Below are 23,699 nucleotides of genomic sequence, written 5' to 3' on the forward strand. Positions count from 1 at the left end.
AATCAAAGGGAAACCACGAATCCCTATCTAATTAAAGAATTCTAACAAATATCAATGAAATAATGCAAATAAAGAAATAAGGATGTATAATATTAATCAAAACTTCCTATTCCATGATCGCATGTAGCTTCCATTGTTCTTCTACTTCTTGTGGTATGATGGCTCTCAGATTGGGCTACTAACCTACAAGTGACACGAGATTTTGAAGATCATGATTGATCGTGATTGTTCGTGATTGTTCATGATTGTTGAAAATAGGGAATTGATCCTGAATTTATAGTTTTTTGGAGAAGATTGAATAAGAGGTGAAACTCAAGTGACCTCACATGTTGATTGATAGTTGAACTACTGATTTGGAGATGGAACTCAATTGATTGAATTGTTCATTGAATAGATCGAATAGATAAATGAGTTAATTGATTGAGAAAAATCTATCTGGAAGATAGAAAAAGAATGGTTGGAGGAGAATTAAATAATGACGCAATCAATCAATTAATTGAAATGATCAATTAAAATAGATGGAATTCTTAACTAGAGATGACTGATTGAAAGCTTTTTGGGAAAAAGAAAATTAGAAGATAGAAATAAATGATTGGAGAGAATTTGAAGGAATGATTACATTAATCAATTAATTATTAATTTGACATGTGTTGTAGGATATTTTATTGAAATTCAATTCCATCTTGCATGCTTCTAAACTTGATTTAGAAAATATATTTAATCTTTGCATGATAATGAATTCACATAATTCAATTTAATATCTGAATATATTTAGAACTGGACTTAGATATTCAATTTGATTTTTGAATGCTAATTGAATTTTGATTTTATTTAAATTCAACTTGATCTTTGAATTCATGCAAACTTGATTTAGGAATTCGATTTGATTTTTGAAATCATGAAATTGAAATGCACATGTAACGAAGTTGGATGAAATTGGAAGAATGTGAATTTGAATTTGAATTAAAAGAATCAATGAATTAAACTAAATTAGAATTTGGGGAAATTAGAATTAGAATTTGAGGAATGAATTAGTTAGTTAAATAAAAAAAACTATTTAATTATTTAGAAATTGAATTTAATTAAATAATAAAGATTATTCAATTAAAAGATTAAATCGTAATTAATATTTAGAAACGGGTTTAAATGATTAATTGATTAGGATAGAAATAGAAATAGAATAACTAGTAAGATAATGAAGAAATATGAATTTAGAAGAATAAGATTAATTAAATAATTAAAGAGCTATTTAATCAATTAGAGGAATAATTAGTATGCAATTAATGAGACATTTTTAGGTATCTACATTTGCCCCTCTTTGAGACAATGTCGGAACGACATTGTTTCAAAGAAAACGAATATTTTTTTGCCCCAGTATGCCCCAATGATACTTAGCGTGTAATGCCCCCTCGAGAGATTGTTTATGTATTAAAGATATGAATGATCTCTCGAATGAAGAAGAATGTGAGATAGAAGAATAGTTTGTTGATTAGAGATAGAGATAGGTGATGTGAAGATGATATTGAGATATAATATGAGAGAATGAACCTTAGAATGAAATAGAATGAAATATGAAGCAATTGAGGATAATTGATATGAGATGATAGATTGAAATGATATACTGAAAATGAAGATGATGGTTTTCATGAACTTTTATGCTTTATTCATAGCGCAATATATGCTCATCACTGAGCCTTATTATGTAACAATGGAGCTTTGCACATCAGAGTATAACGAACCAAGATGTAAAGATATCTCATTGCAGAAACAAACGCATAGCAGTTAAGAAGTGAAACCTCCATTTGGGAATAATGCCAGGGGTCGAGGTATGTGGGGTAGTCACAAGCATAGTTATCCTTCATGGGATACTTGTCGAATGAACGTACCAATCACAGACACCCACTAGAGCTATTGCCCCAGAACTTCATTGGTTCACACCAGAAATAACAAACAAAGAAAAGGATCATGCCCATCGCGACTCCTCTAGTCACTTGTGGACATCCTTGAGTAGCATAAAAACATGACATGTTGCCAAATGATAAAAGATAAAGAGTGACTAGGACAAGATTTAGCAGCCATACTGATATGTGCATTTGCTTTGATTGTTTGATGTGATGGTTGATAATGTCCGATCTCATAATGTTTGGACCATGTTTAAGACTGACCTATCTAATTTTGAGTGTATCCTCTTCTGTTTAAGACAAGATAATGATCACTTGACATGGATAGTTGATATGATTGATTAGACAAATTGATCAGTTGATTGCAGATGTTGATTAGATAGTTGTATCCTTTGTTAACTTCGTGTGAAGTGTTTGCTGGATATCTGATAGGGTGTTTGATTCTTGCGAGATATTTTATTGCAAGTTTTTTGATTGATTTTTGATTGTTTTTTAATTTTTAGTTATTTTTCAGGATCTTTTTTAATGTTTTTGTATTTTTTCTGATTGATTTTTATTTTATTTTTTATTTTTAGTTCTTTTTCCAAGATCTTTTTCGATGTTTTAATATTTTTTTTTATTGATTTTTTTTTTGAGAGATGAAACATGACCTGCCATCAATTGATAAAGGTAACTCAAATAAAAGATAAGATTAAATTGACCAAATGAGTCAACAACCATACTGATTTTCTTGCCAAGGATAAGTGTTTCTTGATTGGATGTTTGTTTGATAGGATTCCCATTATAGGAAAGATGTATCTGTTAGGACATGATATTTGATAGGATGCCTATTTTAGGAATGATGTATCCATAAAGGCATGTTGTCTAATAAAGATGTTGAAAACTGATAGGCAATTGATCAATTAAGTTGTAGACTAGCTTGGGAGTTTGTCCGTTGATACATGATTTGTTAAGCTTAATGTTTTGATCTATTTTGATGGATGGTCTATGATTTCTTTCTTTGATTTTCAATTTTTTATTTTTCAATTTTTAGGCCTTTTTAAAGGACATTTTATGAATTTTTTTTTCGGGACATTATATGATTCTTTTGGATTTTTTTTTTAGCTATGCCCCTAGTGTCTAGCAAGGCAATGATTATTATGAATGGATGAATGAACTATTGAGGTGAAGATAGATAAGAGAAAGATGGAGGTAGCTTATTATGGAACATGAAGGGACATGTCAAGAGCTTTTTGAAACCATGTTTTTGTTTTTGTTTTTTTTGTCCTTAGTTTTGATCAAGATCAAGGGATAGAAAGGGGATATGGATAGAGATAGGATATGGATAGAAGAAGCAAGATCGTAGATAGTGATGGGTGATGGAAGCAAGGAATAGATATGATAAGGGATATGGACTATAAGGTATGGATAAGGTGAAATAAGATCATAGATAGTGATGGATGATGTTTATGAAGATTTTTAGCTTTGTCAAGATCAAAGATGGAAATAAAAGATGGATGTATATAGGGTAATGGACATTGGAGGAAGGATAATGGGATATGTGACAGAAAGGATAGAGTGGATGAAACTTGCCCCCAAGTGTAGAGGTCTCCATTTGTAAAAAGGGCAATGTGTAAAATTGTCACAATATCTAGTGCCACCCAAATAAGTGTTCCTGAACATTTCAAAGATAGAGAGCCAACCCACACTTAGAACCTTCAGAAAATTCAACCGAACATATCTAGCGACTAGGAATCATACTTAAAAGGGAAGAAAAATCCCAAACTGGATCAAGGTACTTATTTTTTGATTACCCATGTGTGTGGAAGAGGGTTTATTTCGACTCATATAATTATTGTAATTGTTAGAATTCGACATGACTAGCTATGTGAGTTATCCTAACTTCAAAAGCATCTCGGATAGAGCCTCATTGCCAAGAAGTGTTCATAGCTCCGACGAGGTTATCATTGTAATCTTATGAATATTGCTCCATTGCCAGCCAGGCATCCATAGCCTCAATGGAGTTACTCGCATGTTCTCAAAGCCAAGCATTTTGATATTGCATTTCATTGCATTTTTTTTTCTTGCTCATTTTTTTTCTTTTGATCCTTTGATATTGATTTTTCTCTCATCATTGATTCTTTTGTGCATTGGATCGTAAGCAATGAAGCTCACATAGGTTCGAGAATTACAGTGGAACTGAAGTAGGATTTTAGATTTTTCACTAGTCTTGTCTTCACCTAAGAGATCACAATGATATAGAGCGATTGATTGAGTATGAGATATAGTAATCTAAAGATGTTAGTATCAAGATACAACAAGTGATTCTCTTTTCAGATCGAGTATGCATCTCAACCAAAAGATAGTGTTAAAGAGGAACAACCTCAGATTTTAAAGCATTTCACGAATAGATATCCAGGAAATGGATTGAACATAGGATTGAGTGTGGGCAAGCATGTGACAAAATGACACAAATGCCTATTTCATCGATGAAGAATTTATGCAAAGGATTGAATGGGAAGGATGCAAGGATGCACGGATGGAAAAGAGGTGTTGGATGATAGATAAGATGTTGGAAGATTTGAGCGAGAATGGATGGAAATGTTTTCAAGATCAATGTTGGCACACACCTTGAGAGGTGATGGAGAGATGAAAGAAAAGTGGATCTTGGATTTTTAGATTTTGAGGGAGAAGTGGATGTGGAATTCAGGACATAAGGACCCAAAATGGATGAATGAAATGATGGAAGAGTAGATTTGGAAAATGGGAGATGTGTAGATGGACGATTGAGAGAAGCTTTTGGAATAGCAATAGATGCCAATTTTGATTTTTCTTTGAATTGCAATCTTTTATGGGAATCCACATTGATTTTGATTTTTCTTTTGCTTCTGGTTCTTTAGAACACATTGCTTCTATGAACAATTTAGGAACCCACATAGTTTTTGATTTTTCTTTTCTCATAATGGGCCTTTGTAGCCTTTTGAATATTGATTTTCTCTTTTGGATCAAATTTTTCTTTGATTTTACATGTCTTTTAGATGGGACATGTTGATCTTTTGATGGATATGAATTTTTGGACTTTTGGAATTTATGCTTGACATCTGAATTGCTTTAAGAGGGAATGGGATTCTTGGATGAATATAAATGATATGGAGGTATTTTAGATGGGTTGATGTAGGAAGATGGTTGGAAGGTGCTCTAAGATGTGTACCTTTATTGATCTTGATTAATGATAGGGTAACTTGATTGTGAGCTAGGGGGCATATGGATAGGTGATGGAGGAATGTAGGGTCCTAAGATGGATGGAAGGGAGGAAAACTTTGATTTTGAAATAAAAGGTCCCAAAATGGATTTGAAGGATGAATAGATATGTTTAAGTTGGAATTTAGAAGAAGAGACACTTGGATTTTGACATGGAAGAGGATCATGAAGAAGACTTGCTTGAATGAAAGTAAAGAACCCATTTGATAGGTAAGTGGTTCATGAATATCTTTGATAAGGGTGATGGGATCTTGTGGAAGATTAGGAGGATTATGACATGAAGATGAAGGGAATCTATGATCTTGACTTTGAATAGGATCATTGGAGTTTGTGCTTTACTCTTGATTTTGAATTGGATCATTGGAGTTTGCGCTTTTCTCTTGATTTTGAAATGGATCATTGGAGTTTGCGGTTTGCTCTTGATTTTGAACTGGATCATTAGATTTTACACTTTGCTCTCGATTCTGAATTGGATCGTTGTGAATGGAAGGGATATCATGATCTTGTTTAGGAATTGGATGTTGAATGGGACTTGGAAAGGCTCTTTGCTCTTGAGATGGAAGGGGACCATCATGAATGGAATATAGAAGGATGAGGGGATCTTCATGAGATTCTTCATAGGTGGGATCTTGATCAAAAACTGGGTAGGATGGAAGGGTTTGTTCTTGATGTTGATTTATTTTAGGACTCATTTATTCTGACTTTGGATTATCCTCTTGACATGGGGTAGGAGTTTGGATATGCATGGGAGACTCTTGGAAGGTTTCAACACTTTGGCCTGACGAGAAAGGATTTTGAATAATACTCACTACAATAGGAGTATATGGTGTGATTGGGTCTTGAATTTCTGAAGCACGGAAGGGACTAGCATCATGCATTGTATTAGCTTGGAAAATTATTGTGAATAGGCCTTGGGAGGTTGCATTATTGGATAAAGATGGTGTGGAATGCGCTTGTATGACTTCAGGGTATGAGGAAATGGTGGAAGATATGAAGGCTACTTGAGGTGCAAAGTCTTGATGGGAAGAGTCATTGCTAGACATGTGTAGATGACCTTGTTGCATGATAGGTGACACATTGACCATGTTCGATTGATGTCCAAAGGGTGACATGTTTGTAAATACACTTGCATTCATTTTAGACACCCTTGGTGGTGTATTTGAAGACATAGGAGGATATTCACAGACATGTGATGTGACTGAAGACAAAATTGATTGTGTAATTGTGTGTGACCTTGGTAGTGGTTGACTTGTTTGCACAATTTATGGTGTTGAGAGTTGTGTTGTTTGTTGTATTGGTTGTTGGACTTGCATTGTTGGATGTGTTTGCTATTGATATTGGTTTCTCATGTTTATTGGTGTGAGAATAGCTGGTATGTTTGATTGCATAATAAGAGCTCACACATCAATTGACACCAAGTTTGTATTGGGATCTTTGAATTTTTGAAATAGTTTGGACATCTGAGATCTAGTCTCCTCACTTTTTTTAACTTTTTGTTCCAAGATATCTATTTATCGAGCTAGTTTCTCTTCAAGTGGTGGAGAAACAGGTAATGACACTTGTTTGTTTCTAATAAGTTTGATGCACGTTCTGGGACATGTATATGTTGGATTGAGATGATTGATTGTTTGTTTGCAATGACATGGTCCCACGAAAGTTGGAAGTTTGATAAGGGTAATGTCGTCTCCTAGAAGTTTGAGAGCTTGTTTCAACCATTGCACTATATGCCATTTTTTTTTGGATTTTTGAAGTTTGGGGATGAAATGCAATGCTACTAAGGGATGAAAGTGCAACCCTTTTTTCTTTTTGGATTTTGAGAATTTTGAAAATGGACAAATACAACTGAGAATGACAAATGCAACCTATGTTTTTGTTGTTTTTGACAAATTGGATTAAGGAATGACAAGATGAAATCCTAAAGAATGACAATGCAACTTTGGACTTGGATTAGGGAACAAACTAATTTTGAAGATAATGCAAAATGGAGATAATGATTTGACCCTATGCCTTATGAGGATGAAGACTATGCCAGGACTAAAACTTGAATTATGACGATTGTGCAATGACTTATGCAAAGATTATGATGACTATGCAAGGAGTTATGTGAAGATTATGACGACTGTGCAAGGACTATATGCATAGATTATGATGACTATGCAAGGAGTTGTGCGAACATTATGACGACCTTGCAAGGACTATATGCAAAGATTATGAGGACACTAATGGGATACAAATGAGAACTTTATAAGGACTATGCAAGACAATGTAAGGACTTATGTGAAGATTATGACGACATATATGGGGAATCTATAAGGATGTAGATGAAGACTATATAAGGATTGATGCAAGACTAAATGAGGACTGTAATGAGGACTAAAATGCAAAGACTAATGCAAAACCTATGGATTCTAGGAAGACCTATGATCACAAATATGTAAGATGTTTTACCGTTGTGAAAGTTTTGGACCTTGTTGAATTGTTGAAGTTTTAAAATGGACTTTGTTTGAGTAACTTTGTTTGTGGGACAAAATATTTTTCCAATTTTGAGCACACTGTCTGAAGATAAGTATAGCTAGATGAATTATGTTCTGACAAACTATGAGAATTCAGAGCCACGCAAGGAAGGACATAAAATAGCCCAAGATCAATAGTGACTCGATACTGGTTTAATACAACGATACATACAAAAACATAGCAAACAATTCCTAGGCTAGATATTGGAAACCATTCAATGAGGCGCTTACAATAAAATATCAAAACAAGATGAACAATTAGAGAGTTTGGCAGCACTGGCTCCACTCCACGTCACACACTTCTCGGGCATGCCAGTCTCTCTTACCCCGAAGATCCTGAGATCTTATCACCAAGGGATTTTTGTCTCATAATGCAAGGTACATGAAGGGTATCTATGGGGTACGATCCACACTCCCTGAATCATGAATGTGGGAGTTTTGGCTACTAAATTGGTTCTTAGTGTAATTTTGAGGGGTCCCGATCCAACGACAGATTCTTAGAGCAAGCCATTTAAGGCTTTAGTTGAGCTTATTGGTTCAGAGAAGGCCTCCACATATGTCAAATTCACTCAACACTCTAGTCGCTTGACCAATATATTTATATAGCGACTCGAAAAACCCGCTCGAGAGTATGCGGGGAGAGATGATATCCCCAACGCATCCCAATTCAAAATACCTCTATGGGGTGACGAAATCCCCAGTCAAAGATATCCCTTAACCACTAAAAGAAAAAGTGGGTGTTGTTATCACCTTTCCCTCTCTCCTAAGACCTCGAAAGCGGGTGGAAAGGTACTTAATGCAATAGTGGGTCCACTAGAGACACAAAAAAGTTATTTTTCCTTTAAGATTGCAGTATGTGAGCTATACTAAGCATAAAGCAGACACATGTCCATTTTAAACCCAAAATCAAAATATGAGATCCGCATTTTCATGTCCATTTTAAACCCAAATCCAAAGATGAGTTTGTCTAGTTCAATTTTAAGCCCAGTCATTCAAGAGTGTGTTTCATGTTCTTTTTAAGCACCAAATTGAAATGTTCAACCATGCATGTTCATTTTAAAACTCAAATCCAAAGATTAGCTAGATCTAGAAATCCTGCAAACACAAATTAGTAGTTTGATGAAAAATCTTTGACTGATCATGCCTTCTTTGTTCTTCCTCACCACACGCTGCAGTAGGATATTAGTAGTAGAAATCATTTTTTTTTTCAACCCCAAAATAAAATTACAAAGAAGATACCCCTGATGAATTTCTGAGAGCTTTCCCAAAATGTAAGAATTTTAGAAAAAAACATTAATTTACACCCTGGAGAGCAAATTTATGGAAAAATATGAATTTTTAAAGATCTAGCTTTACGCTAATTTTTTGACATGAAAATCAAAAGTGTAAAAAAGATACCCCTTGTGAAATTTCAAGAGCTTTCAAAAAATGTAAGAATTTTAGAAAAATTCTTTGATTTACGCCCAAAATTCAGAATTTATTAAAAAAATTAAAATGACCATATCTTGGTCAAAACAGATGCTACAGATCCGATTTTTTTTTACTGTAGGCATGCCTTGGGATCCTTAACCTTCTGTAAAAAATCTTAGAGAAATTCATTTATTTGCTCAAAAAATCAAAGATTTATGAAAAATATTGAAAATACCATATCTCACTCAAAAATGACTATCTAAGGCTATTTTTTTTAGTGTAGAGTCGTGAGATTATCATTAACCTATAGTAAAAAAAGCATGAAGAAATTGTCAATCGTTTGGAAGATATGATAAAATCTTTCAACAACCTGTACTCTTGCCTGGAACCTGATTTGCACAATGTTAGTCTTGAAATTTTTGAATTAAAACACTAATTGAGATCAGAAAACCTCTTAAAATATGAATTTAAAAGAGAGGTGTAGTTGCAAGATCCAAGACCTATACCTGCAGACATACACAAAATTACAAATCAGAAGGTTGTAGTTTTATGTCGAGTTCACCAAGCGTATATGCGTAAAATTCATCATTGCTTAACTAGAATCAAAGGGAAATCATGAATCCCTATCTAATTAAATAATTCTAACAAATATCAATGAAATAATGCAAACAAAGCAATAAGGATGTATAACCTGCAAGTGAGACAAGATTTCAAAGATTGTGATTGTTCGTGATTGTTCGTGATTGTTCATGGTTGTTGAAAATTGAGAATTGATCCTGAATTTATAGATTTTTGGAGAAGATTGAATAAGAGGTGGAACTCAAGTGAGCTCACATGCTGATTGATAGTTGAACTGCTGATTAGGAGGTGGAACTCAATTGATTGAATTGTTAATTGAATAGATTGAATAGATAAATGAGTTAATTGATTGAGAAAAAACTATCTCGAAGATAGAAAAAAAATATGATTAGAGGAGAATTAAAGAATGATGCAATTAATCAATTAATTGAAATGATCAATTAAAATAGATGGAATTGTTAACTAGAGACGACTAATTAAAAGTTTTTAGGGAAAAAGCAAATTAGAAGATAGAAATAAATGATTGGAAAGAATTTGAAGGAATGATTTAATTAATCAATTAATTATTATTTTGACATGTGCTGTAGGATATTTTATTGAAATTCAATTCCATCTTGCATGCTTTTGAACTTGTTTGATTTTTGAAATCATGAAATTGAAATACACATGTAACCAAGTTAGATGAAATTGGAAGAATATGAATTAAAAGAATTAATGAAATTAAACGAAATTAGAATTTGGAGAAATTTGAATTTGAATTTGAGGAATGAATTAGTTAATTAAATAATTAAATTAAAACTATTTAATTATTTAGAAATTAAATTTAATTAAATAATAAAGATTATTCAATTAAAGGATTAAATCGTAATTAATTAAATAATAAATATTTAATTAATATTTAGAAAAGGGTTTAAATGATTAGTTGATTAGGATAGAAATAGAAATAGAATAATTAGTAAGATGGTGAAGAAATATGTATTTAGAAGAATAAGATTAATTAAATTAATTAAATTATTAAAAAATTATTTAATCAATTAGATGAATAATTAATAATGAGAAATTTTTAGGTCTCTACACTTTCTATCTTTATTTCTCCTTCCACCCCCCTCCTCTCTCTTTCCCTCCCTCACTCTCTCTCTCTCTTTCTATCTATATTTCCCTTATTTCTCTCCCTCTCCATCTCTAGTTGTTTATCTCTACTTCTCTCTATTTTTCTATTTTTCCATCTCTCTCCCCCTCCCCTTCTCTATATCTCCTCAAATATCTATATATCCATCACTTTATCTCACTCAAATATCTATATATCCATCACTTTATCTCACTCAAATATCTATATATCCATCACTTTATCTCACCATCTGTATCTTTCTCCCCTTCTTCCTCTTCCTGCTCTTTATTTCTCCTTTCGATTTATTTGTCACCCTCTCCCTATCTCCCTCTAGCTTCCTCTCTCTCCCTCTACATCTAGAAATGTATCCCCTCTCCCCTACTCTCTATATATCACTCTTACCTTTATCTAAATCTTTCTCTCCCTCTCTCTATATGTATATCTCTTCTACATCTCTAACTATTACAAACATAATATAAACCTATGAATAATAAAACCTTATTATCTTCTTGCTTAAAGATTTTTTAATCATCATATTTGAAGCCCTTTAAGTTGATGCGTTGATTTCATTTTTTTCTGAATAACCCTCTGGATTAACTCGTGTACTACACAGATGTATGAAAAATAGATCAAATGTTTCCCTAGTTCCCCTTTCACACCTCTTTGCCCTACTCATCGCACGATTTAAACCCTTATATAAAGATTTAGACAATTCTGAGCAAGGAGAGAACCAGAGTGGTGGCGGCGGCTCTTGCTCAGCAAGTGTGCGTGCACAGCGTACTAAAGTGAGGCTTTTTACACGTCCTAACCTCTTACATGCCTTTTCCTATTTCTTGTATTGTCGATTTAAATCTGCATTTTCTTTTTGTGCAGGGTTTTGGGGGAAATTTTGTTTTTATTTGCTCGTTGCAGTTTGGAAAGCACGATAATTCCTCACGTCCGCACCTTCAAGAAGGCTAGCATAATTTCATCTCTTATTTATTTTTTGAGAGATGTGTTGTATTTTATGGCGCTGATTGTGTGAATGGCGGCCAGTATTAGCATTAAAAATGTTTTTGTTTTGTTTTGAGAGTTAATTTGTTTTGTTCAGGGTTGAAGGAGGATTGGGGCTAAGGTTCGCAGCGATGGCTGAACAGGTCTGCAATCGTCCTATAGAGCTCCGGCATTTAGTGTTGCTTTTGAAAGTTTTCCTTTACTCTATCTCCTTGCGGATTGTATGCTTTTCTATGTTTAAAGTCGACGACGGCTAACAGTTCTTCACATATTGTATCAATAGACGGAGAAAGCTTTTTTGAAGCAGCCTAAAGTTTTCCTCTGGTAATAACCTAGCCTAGCCTAGAGCGGTTTCATTTGTTTTTGGTCAGCTATTTTTTTTCGAATCTTATCACCAACATCTAAAATCTAAAATATTATTTCTCAAATTGTGTAATTGCAGTTCTAAGAAGTCTGGGAAAGGGAAGAGGCCCGGTAAAGGAGGCAATAGGTTCTTTAAGAATATTGGACTTGGCTTTAAAACTCCTAAAGAAGCCGTTCAAGGTATTTTTCAGATCCTGCTAGCTACCTTATTTGTTAATTTATGTTTTTACTATAAGTAGCAAACTCAAATTTGTCATCTTCTTTTTGCCCTCATAAAATAAAGTAGTTTTAGATTTCTATCTTGATGAGCAAACCTCAGTTTAATAATTTGAAGCTTCTTTACTAAATAATTTCCAACTTGAGTTTATAAAAGAGACAATAAGTAATATCTATGCTATATACAAGGTAAATCCAGTAACAACCTCGAGATCCTGTTATATGGATAAAATGACTCATTTAGGGGTTATGAAGCATGTCACATTTTGATAGAATTCTCATAAATTTTTTCCTTGTTTTTTCATTGTCAAACTTCAACATGAACATGAACCTTGTGAGATAGGTTAGGAACTTGACCACCACAAGCCCCAGTATCAGTAAGGATATCGAAGTCCAAGTAATCAAAAGTAACAGACCAAATAATACATGAGAAATGCCTAATGTAAACAAACCTGAAAAATGCTTGTAGACTATTCTGTGACATGTGATATAGCTATACGCTTTCACTTGTCATTCTTTGAATAACATGCTTCGTTAGAATTCTGCTGAATTTATTGAGATGTTAGAAAATTTTCACCTTGAAAAGAATCTTACTCATGATAGGACAAGCAGAAGGTGTTAGGTCACGTATAGATAAGAGGATTAAATCTTTATTCATATTGTAATGCTTTGTTAACTAGCTTAAGTGAGCTCCAGGTAAGTAGATATAAAAATGTGTTTAAGTTTCAGAAGTTTATCTAATTTAACCAGAAGTTTAATTTAATGGCCTGGAAACATTAATTAAATGAAAATCCAATATAGATCTCATCATTTATTCATATTCATTAGGTTATTGTGGAAGCTGTCCGAAAATAGACCTGGTCTGTCTGATAATTATAAACTTAGTGGTGCAGAATTATACTTGCGAAATCCTGTAATTTTCTCTTTCTAGTTATCAAATTTATAAAGCTTTTGGATTAGTTTGGGTGATTACTGATTAGAGTTATGTAACTTTGCCTTTTTGGGATCCAATGCATGTATTTTGAATGCCAGGGACATACATTGACAAAAAATGCCCATTCACTGGAAATGTGTCAATCAGAGGTCGTATTCTAACTGGAACATGCCACAGTGCAAAAATGAATCGCACAATCATTGTTCGCCGCAATTACCTCCATTTTGTCAAGAAGTATCAAAGGCAGGAATCAACATTAACTGCTGATTTCCACAGTTTGTTTTAATCATCAAGTTTAAACAGAGGGGAAGGTAATTAATATGTGTGTTGGGTGCAGGTATGAGAAGAGGCATTCAAACATACCAGCGCATATTTCACCTTGTTTCCGTGTGAAGGAAGGGGATCATGTTATAGTTGGGCAGTGCAGGTGTGGAAGGAATCTGTGTCTTGTTTATCATTAAAAAATATTTTTTTATATATCATGGAGTGCTGATTTTCTTTTTTGTGATCTGAGTAAATAAATCATCTCTCTTTCTATTTTCAGACCTTTGTCCAAGACTGTTAGATTCAATGTCTTGAAGGTGATACCAGCAGGTTCTAGCAGTGGGTCAGCGAAGAAAGGTTTCGCAGCAATCTGATTATACCTATATAAAACTATGGCTTACTTTATGATTTTGTTAAGTAGCACTAAGAAATGCTTTATGGCAGTCTTTTGGGGAGAGAAATATTTGATTCTAGTTTGTTGAATATTTTCTTGTTTAATTTGAAATCATTTTTGAAATGGGTGATTTGTCTAGTCATTCCTAAACCTTGTTGAGTGTAGGGATGAAGACAATTTTGATTGTTTTTATGTTCTGTGCTTGGGTACAATTTCAAGTGTTAATGTGTCTGAATGTTGTGTGAATGTGGATAATTCTTTGTGTTTTATGAGTATTTTTTAAGCAAGGTCAAGTTACAGAAAAGAGTAAGGTTTTGGGTCTATAGAAGCAAAATTTAAAACTGTAAGGATGTTAGTTAGGCACGTGCCTGTAAAATGTGTGGGAAATGTTAGTAAGTCATTCTTGTGATATATTTTCCATTAGAGGCACTTTAGAAAATGGTTGCGTGAGGCAGAGGCACTTGAAAAGAATTCATGTGGCTTAAGATTCTTGTTGAAAGATGTCCCACATTTTATGTTCTATTAATGATTGAATAATGCGCACTGCTTGGATGTCCAAGTTTATTTTCAAACATGGGGTTTGATTTTTACTATGCATGTCCTAATTACAAGGGATAGATTTTCCCATTTCGTCTGTCTGGACAAAAGATGATTTTGCATCAACAAAACACACCTTTTGGAATGTTACAGGTATGTATTGTCTCGAATCTACTGGCCTTGTGTTCAGTTGGGTTTTATATTCGAGTCTATTCTTCAAATACAAACTGAAGTCAGATACTTGTGGTTTTCCAAGATTTTACACAATCTTGGTCATTGCTGTTGTACAAGTTAGTTGCAAAATAAAAGACCCACTAGAGTTGAACTGCTTTGGCAGAACTTCAAAGATAATATTTAAGGTGCTTTGACAGAGTTTATTAGATTGGCCCTACGTATACAACTTCAAATTGAAGACACATATTTATAACAAGGGCTGCAATGTAGCATAATTCCTGCCAAATGCTGGTAGGATGATTTTGACAAACAGGGTGTGGACATTATTAAAGCATAATGTAATACTAATTTTTAAAGCATTAATATATACAGGATATAATATTATTTGATCACTCGAGAAGTACTGGCACTATGATACACCTGTGTATTCAATGGCATCATCATTAACTAAAAAAGTTCAGAAATCAATCCATCCGAGTTATGAAAGTAATATTATAATTGCATTATGAAGATAGCTCAAAAGCAGTCAAGTTGTGCAATCCTGGCAACAATCAATGGAGTTGTCCTTCATAAATATTTGTGCAGAGTGCATGTCAAAAACATAGTATACATTTCAAACAGGAAAGTTGCTAGGGCAGAAGCTGTAGTGATCTTTGCAGCTACCATCATATGCTGTTTTAAGATAATCCTTGTCAGGGTCTATTCCTGCATTGCTTATGATAAATGCAAAAGCATAATCCATGAGGCCACCATTTTCAGCCCTCATTGTGGGAAATATCACTGTCCGACAGTTCATGCTCGGACAGTGAAATCAAATCCTTGGTCACAAGTTTATATATGCCCTCCACGGCAGCAATAGCTGAGGTGTAGCATTTTCCTGAAAAGTAAGATGGTATATGTGCAGCCTCATGTGAGGCTTTCACCCAATAATAGGACTATGCAATTACTAAACATGAATTATGCTCATTTGCATAACTTTATATTGATAAGAAAACAGAACTATGTTCTTTTTTCTGTTCGCCACTGGAAAAGTTAAATTAAAATATAAATGATAACCATGTATCCATGTATGTTTCAAGATATTGGTCTTGTGACAGGTGGATTATTAGCCATGAATCTATACCCAAGCTTATTATTAGCGATTATAAGAAACAGTGTAATTCTAGCTTGGACATAAACTAGTATTTGCAATATAACTATATAAGCTTATCAATGCGTTTGTCAAAGTCAAAACACACTTTCAAAATCAACAAAATTTCATCCTATTTTTACAGTGTATAACCAGACTACCATAGATTCATAAATTAACAATTCTAAAATTCTATCATCACTGTATAAACCGAACTATCATAAACACTGAAAATGGCAAAAGACTTAGAAGTCTAAGTGATAGTTATGTCAAGCAGCATTGCTTTACTGTATTTCTAATATTCATATTCCCGTCTCTGGTATTTTGTGTCTAATGTGGGGGATAACAGAGCATTGCCATTTTCCTCTAAGAAAAGAGGACATCCCAGTGAGTGTCTAATTTCTAAAAAAGGAGGACAAAGTTTAATATTCAGGATGTTCGGGAGAAATAGCTAGGCCCCAGGGATTTGCACCTGGGGAACACTGTATAATATTGCAAAGAAACAAACAGAAGTATAGTGGTGTAGAAAACTTCCATATTCATGTCCTGGTAACTTAGCTCTTTGGCTGTGGGTGTTCTCTTCTGAGCTTGAGATCTGTTCATCTTTGGTTGTATTGTGGACCATTTTCTAATACTATCTTTTCCAATTCCCCAATAAAAGTAAATACTGAAAATATTCTTGACTCCTAGTAATTCATCCCTGGTTAATTCACTTCTGAAGTGATTATTTTATTTTCCATATGATGAACAGGGACATTTATTCTAATCTTTTTTTTGCTACATGGGTTGTACAGATGTTGAGTCTTCTAAATCAGGCTGATGGTTGACTTCAGACTGCTATCTGATTGCATAAAAATGCCTAGTATATTTATGGAAATTAGAAGTTTTTACAGCAATTTTATGATGGTACCTTGACTTTGAATCTATAATTCTCTACGCTTTCACAGGCAGTTTTTACTATACATGTGAGACTCAGTAAGAGTGGTATAACACTAACCAGCAACCAAAATCTTATCAATCACATGATAACACAAAATCAAGCAGATTTCAAATTAAGACCAACTGTATGGCTGAAGAACTAATTTATGTATTTTAGATTGCCAGTCTCAAGAATAACATGCAATGCAGATTCAAACTAAAGACTTAACAGTATGCTAACTAGGGAAAATAACAATACCTAAGAACAGTTAACAAATTGGATGCTTTCCAAGTCAGAAGCAAAAATGAATCAGAATTTTTTTTTTCAAAATCAGAAAATATCATCCTATTTTTGCAGTGTATCAAAAGATGAAACCAAACTATCATAAATTAACAATTCCAAAATTCTATTATCACAAATTTACATCAGTGATAGTTATGTCAAGCAGCATTGCTTTACTCTTTCAATTTTTCATATTCCTATCTTTTTGGTGTTTTGTGTGTCTAATGTTTGGGGTAACAGGGCATTGCTATTTTCCTCTAAGAAAAGGGGACCTCCCAGTGAGTTTCTAAAAAAGGAGGACAAAGTGTAATGTTCTGAATGTTCAGGAGAGGTAGCTAGACCCCAGGGATGCAACCCTTGGGAACACCGTATAATATTGCAAAGAAACAAACAAAAGAATATACTGGTGTAAAAACTTCCATATTCATGTCCTGGTAACTTAGCTCTTTGGCTGTGGGTGTTCTCTTTCAAGCTGGAGATCTGTTCATCTCTGGTTGTATTGTGTAACATTTTTTAATGCTCCTCCACCTTTCCCAATACCCAGCCAAAAGTAAATATAGGAAAATATTCTAACTCATAGTAATTCATCCCTGGTTAATTCACTTCTGAAGTTATTTGATTTTCTATATGATGAACAGGGACACATTTATTCTTAAATTTTTTCAGCTACCTGGATTATATCCATGTAGAGTCTTCTAAATTAGGCTGATGGTGTGACTTCAGACTGCTATCTGGTTGCTGAAAAGTGCCAAGTATATTTATGGAAATTAGAAGTAACAATATTTCAATGATAGTTGGAATTCTATGCAATTTCACAGGCAGTTTTCACTATACTTGTGAGACTCTGTGAGAATGATATGGCTGATTGCATTCATTTTGAGTCTCAGTTTTATCTGAAAAAATAGGTGCAAAAATATGAAACTGGAAAACCAAGGTATTATTACCAATGATGCATCCCATGATTAGGCTAGGCTTTCACTCAGCTGACAATGTTCCTGAAATGAATTCAACACAAGTGAGGCCTATGATAATATGGTGAACTCTTCTTCCTTAATTTTGCCACAGTAGCTTTTCATGAAAAGCCAGGACCTCAAACCCACTACTTTGGCCTGAAGAAAACTTGTATACAATGTCCAAGACTGATTCAGAGTCTTTACCAGCCCTTATATCCATCACATCCTCACCAAACATATTCACTAACTATGATTTGTTTCCTAATAATTCCTCCTCTTCTATGTTAGACAATGAACATGACCAGCACTCCTACTAGTTCTCCCAGTGCTACTAGCAACAATGGCTCATATGCGGTTCCATCTGAGCTTCTCTTTGATTTCCCAGATAATTGCAAGCAGAAAGAAGAATCTGTGGGATTATATTTTTCTGGGCATGAAGTCCTAATGCACAAGAAAAGCAACATGAGCAGTCTTTGCATGGCCTGTATGTCATAAGTACGTAAGAGACTCTGAAGATTCTACCTTTACTAGCATTGATGCCTTGGCCAATACGAAAATGCCACCAGCCACAGCTCACCACAGTCAGCCTTGGACACGATTCCCCACCTCTGCATCATGAAAATGCCACCAACATGCTACTGTAATCTGCAAGAAGAATGTTTTGCAGCTGTATTTTCTAATGCCCTTCTTTTTAATACCGCGATAGACTTCTGGCAATGGATGTCCCATAGTCCAGCATGCAGAGACTCCTAGTACGTCAATCCATCAAACACATTTTAAACTTTAATTGCCACCTGTCCAAATCACCGATTACCTGTATCTGCATCTTGCACTAGAACCATGCAATGGCACACATTTCAAAACAGAAACGTAAGACTATGTTTCCATGCCTTCTTCTACATTGTAACTGTCCACAGGAGGCTCTGACAATCTGCAAAACTTCTGTTTTCATGACCCCACAGCTCAGTATTTGAACCTTCTCTTGCCACGTAACATATGCAGGAGCCTTAAGACACAAATCAAACCTGAATCACAGAGTGCCAAAAAACATTCATTTAATATTTCATGTAAAAAAAAGTGCAGCTTAACTGATGCAGCTAACAAATTGAGAACAAATCTTGAAAGAAAATTTAATCGTGATTGGCTGTTAAAGCATTGATTAATCACTATTTAAAGACATCTTCAATGCTTTAATTCCATGGCAGGAACTATAAAGTAATTATCAAAGTTGAAGATAAACTTGGCACAGATATTAGTTGTACGTTGTAGCTGTCACTATTTACACAGTTTTAAGTGGAAGGTGACGTTAGATTGCTCCATAATAAGTTCAAATTATATATGCAAAAGCATTTAGCTATCATGCTCGTGTTAAAAGTCCGTTTAACTCATATTCTGGAAAAAGTATTGATTATACTGTTTTTTAACTAATAATGTAAATTACTAAATAAATGTCTGAACTACTAAACTTTGTAAGGGTGCTGTCGCTCCAATGCCTCCCTTAAGTGTGCCCAACTTCGTTGATTAGCTGCAAATACTTCTACCTTATATTTGAGTACTTATTTACTTTCAAGTGCTATCTCGCATGTATTTATAATTGTCACATGAGAATTGTCTTCAATAATTCTTTATTTATTTATTTTATGACAAAATTTATCTCCTTTCTGAAAGTCGTGTGACCTTGACTAATGAGTTGATTAAAAGCCTTTAATGGTGTGCATATAAGCTTCAGTACAAATGTTGTGGTGGTTAGTGGTATCTTCCTTTTTACTCTAATACCTTGTACTTCTGTCCAATCGTGGTTGACAGTTTGGTGAGCAGGTTCTAGTGTTTTTATACGATTGAATGTACTGTCATTGCCCCATTGCTCAATGAAAGCAGTAAGTGGACCAATAAGTTGGGAGCCCTATTTACCAAACCTAAAAAACTTCATTCCTTTCTCTGAACTAAATAGGCGATAATTGTGCTACCGAGTATAAGTCTGGCAGTTAATGGAAACGAGATTTAAAACTGCACTACTATGCATAAATTGATCTTAACCAGAATGTGTGCTAATTTTGAAGTCAACATTAGTGAGAACAGAAGCTAAACTATTATAAAACTGCCTTTTATCCGATTCTGTCAAATATAAACATTGAACTTGAAAATGTCGTCGAGTAGACTTGATTCACTTCTCCTTCAGTACAAATGGCATGGAAGCTAACAAGAAGCAAATTTGGTCAGTCAATGGCAAATTAGGTCAAGTGGCAACTGAATTTGACCAATCAATGGCATAATAGGTTAAATGTCATGGAAGCCAAAAGCCAATTCCGTCAATGACAAATTTGTTAAAGCGGCAAATACAGTAAAAGGTCACGGTGGCAGTGTGTTCGAATTTTTTTATGATTGCACGACATTTTGCAAATTTTTTGGGATTACGATGTAAATGAGGATAAGATGCAAGAAGAACTATCCAAAGAACAATTAGATGCAGTGTGTATGCATATCTTCATAGAAGGGAAGAAATGCAGCTAGAAGTCTTGGCATATGCCTCTTCTAGTGTTGCATATTGTAACATAAGTTTTTACGGTGTTGAATGAGGAATTACAATTGATTGTTGTTTTGAAGTACGCAGTACGCAACACACAATTCCTTAGTAGCACCTTGTTTTCAAGCGTCCAAAGTTGTATTGTAGTGCCATTTAAGGGTTTGTAGGCAACAAAATATGGGAAGGCTTGTTTGACCTATCAAATTAAAATTGTCTTTAAGAAATCACCATACAAGTGAATGTGGGAAGAGAGATGTTAAAGTGCAAAAGCCGAACAATTTTTTGAAATAAACTCCAAAGGTATGGCAACATACTCGAGCGAAGTTAATTGCTGCTTTACTTATTTTTATATATTTCAATTTGAAAGGACTAAAATTTCCATCATAGCTTGTCTTGTTCCTCTTCTATTTGGAATTTTTTAATGTATCTTGAATGAAATGCACATTTCATATTTATTTATTGCTTTGAAAATATAATGCTAACTCTACATCTATGTTGGGAACTTATATTGAATGTAGTGTAAGAAGATACTTGGACATCTTGAATTTGAGTTTCTACACAAGGACTTATCCACTCATTTTCTCTCCTAGAACTATGTTTCCATAATCCCAAGTATGTGAATGATTAATATATGATAAAGCATAATTAAATACTCGACAACATAATCTCGAGTTGAGTCTAGATTTATGCAATGTAACCTAAATCTTGCCATCTCAACTAGCAATCTTTTATTATTTTTTAAAACGACACCATCTTGTTGACTATGTATAAGACATCTATTTATTTGATGATTGATTTGATGTTCGTTATAAAGGACAAATCTTCCATCCTATCTCAATCCCCTGTTTAATCCTAATCCGACATCATTTGTCACACAAGTTGTGATTGGGGGCATGAATTACACAATGCCATTATCATATGTGCCCCCATCTGTCCAATCAATCCCACAATTGGTCAGTGCTCCACAATATCAATCTCAAGTAACATCACAACTTCTTGTTTCAAAACCACGATTCAGTTATCTATAGGCACCACCTTCACACATTGTTGTGATAAATATTAATGAACAAGCACGTGTCACTAGTCACAATCCTTTATCTCACATCAATCCCCCACCACCTACTTCCTCCTATCTCAGTCCACCATCCATCGCATCTTATCTCAATCCATCAGCTTCCCTTCCAACTCTTGCACCTATCATTCCTCTCCCACCTCCTTACACCATTTAAAACCTTCCATCCATCGAGATTCTTCCATCGCAATCACCATCACCTACTCCTATCATCATCCAAACCTAGTCTGATGAATCTCCCATCCTTCCATCCATTCCATCTCTCCCAATGGATGAATCTCCCATCCATCCATTCCATCTCTCCTAGTTGATAAATCTCCCATCCTTCTATCCATTCCATCTCTCCCGAATCTCCTATCCTTCCATCCATTCCATCTCTCCCAGTGGATGAATCTCCCATCCTTCCATCCATTCCATCTCTCCCAGTGGATGAATCTCCCGTCCTTCCATCCATTCCATCTCTCCCAGTTGATGAATCTCCCATCCTTCCATCCATTCCATCTCTCCTAGTCTGATAAATCTCCCATCCGTCCATCCATTCCATCTCTCCCAGTTGATGAATCTCCCATCCTTCCATCCATTCCATCTCCCAGTCTGATGAATCTCCCATCCGTCCATCCATTCCATCTCCCCCAGTTGATGAATCTCCCATCCTTCTATCCATTCCAACTATCCCAGTTGAAGAACCTCTCGTCCTTCCATCCACTCCATTTCTCCCAGTTGATGAAATTCTCATCCTTATATCCACTCCATCTATCCACATTGAGGAACCTCTCATCCTTCCATCCACTCTATTTATCCCAGTTGAGAAACTTACCATCCTTTCATCCACTCCATCTATCCTAGTTGAGGAACTTCCCATCCTTCCATCCACTCCATCTATCCCAATTCAAGAATCTCCCATCCTCCCATCCAGTCCATCCACCCAAGTCATTGACCATTCTATCATTCCATCCATTCCATTTGAAGAGTCTATCCACTCACCCCTTGTCGCACCATCCACACCTATCCCCTCATGCCAAGATCTTGTTCCAGAGCATGTTCAAAGCATTATTGATCCAAGTCAAGATCCTACCATTCCATCTCCTCCATCTCAAGATCCCTTATCCATATAAAAAACATCAATATGTTGTTTATTGTGTATGAGACATGTAGTCTGAGGAATGCGACGCCGTCTATGGGAGGGATCATTTGCACCGACCCCATAGTGTATTTATAAGTCTACACTTATAATTACACTATGGGGGTGGTGCAAATGATCCCACCCATAGACAAAACCGAGGAATGATCACATTTTCCTAACAAAAGAATTAAATTTATTGCTCATATATAGTCTCCAGCATTATTGCTATTGATAGCTTTGATTCACTTCCCACACTAATTTCTAACCATTTCTTCGAAATGCATAATGATCTAGATCAACAATTTAAAAAATAAAAAAATCAATACATGAAATTATAATGCTTTGCATCACCATATGAAGAAACACTCATTGCACACAAATATAATAATATAGATACCCTACTTGCCTTCCTCTTATGTAATGCATCTTTATGATGCTAACTAGTTGCCATTATGTACACTAGGAGGAGGTGAAAGAGATAGAGGCTATCCTTCCATAAAACATTTAGATTACACACTAATTAAAGTGATCCATAGTTCATGTCCATAAAAAATGTTACAATTTGCTACTAAACTAATATTAGCAATGTCTTCTATCTATTTTGTGTTTGATTTGAGTTTGTCAAACTAGTAAAGATTTGACTCATAATTCAACACTCAAATGTCTTCTAAAACTTGCCCTTCGTGTACTTGAGAAATATTCATTATTGGCTTTCGTAATTTGTCCTTTTAGACAAGGAGTTAGAGTTACTTTCATTGGATAGGCATCATGGTGACTATGAATGGATAATAATGGTAAATATTGGTGTCTACCTTGGGAATCAACCAATTTGAGGTGCATAAAAACTTGCGATAAGTTATAAGATGATCTATGCCAATTAAAATATTTGTCATAAGATTCTATGATAACATATATGACAAAACATTGCTAGCTTGGTCCCTAGGTGTCCATGCATGGAAGATGCCTTATGATAGTTGTAAGAGCATCAATAAGAGATCATAATGATCTATAAATTGATGATTCCAAGGTAGGAGGCATTGGGTTTTCAAACTTGGATGCCATTATTTACAA

At 34.6% G+C, this 23,699-nt stretch overlaps 1 protein-coding gene across 1 annotated transcript; it reads left to right on the top strand.

Moving 5' to 3' along the window:
- The first annotated feature begins 11,252 nt into the window (after nucleotides 1-11,252).
- Nucleotides 11,253-14,038, top strand: LOC131072222 (small ribosomal subunit protein uS17). Its single transcript, XM_058008335.2, has 8 exons — nucleotides 11,253-11,536; nucleotides 11,625-11,706; nucleotides 11,842-11,887; nucleotides 12,028-12,068; nucleotides 12,187-12,287; nucleotides 13,356-13,500; nucleotides 13,595-13,684; nucleotides 13,802-14,038. The coding sequence occupies exons 3-8, from the start codon at nucleotides 11,876-11,878 to the stop codon at nucleotides 13,893-13,895; spliced, it is 483 nt and encodes a 160-aa protein (XP_057864318.1). The 5' UTR covers nucleotides 11,253-11,536; nucleotides 11,625-11,706; nucleotides 11,842-11,875; the 3' UTR covers nucleotides 13,896-14,038.
- The last annotated feature ends 9,661 nt before the right edge of the window (nucleotides 14,039-23,699 follow it).

This window comes from Cryptomeria japonica, chromosome 6 (genome assembly GCF_030272615.1).
Source record: "Cryptomeria japonica chromosome 6, Sugi_1.0, whole genome shotgun sequence".
Taxonomy (NCBI): domain Eukaryota; kingdom Viridiplantae; phylum Streptophyta; class Pinopsida; order Cupressales; family Cupressaceae; genus Cryptomeria; species Cryptomeria japonica.

Coding starts and splice junctions, on each gene's coding strand:
- LOC131072222 (XM_058008335.2), top strand. Junction 12,069..12,186: donor CAGCCTAAAGTTTTCCTCTG/GTAATAACCTAG, acceptor GTGTAATTGCAG/TTCTAAGAAGTCTGGGAAAG. Junction 13,685..13,801: donor GTTATAGTTGGGCAGTGCAG/GTGTGGAAGGAA, acceptor TTCTATTTTCAG/ACCTTTGTCCAAGACTGTTA.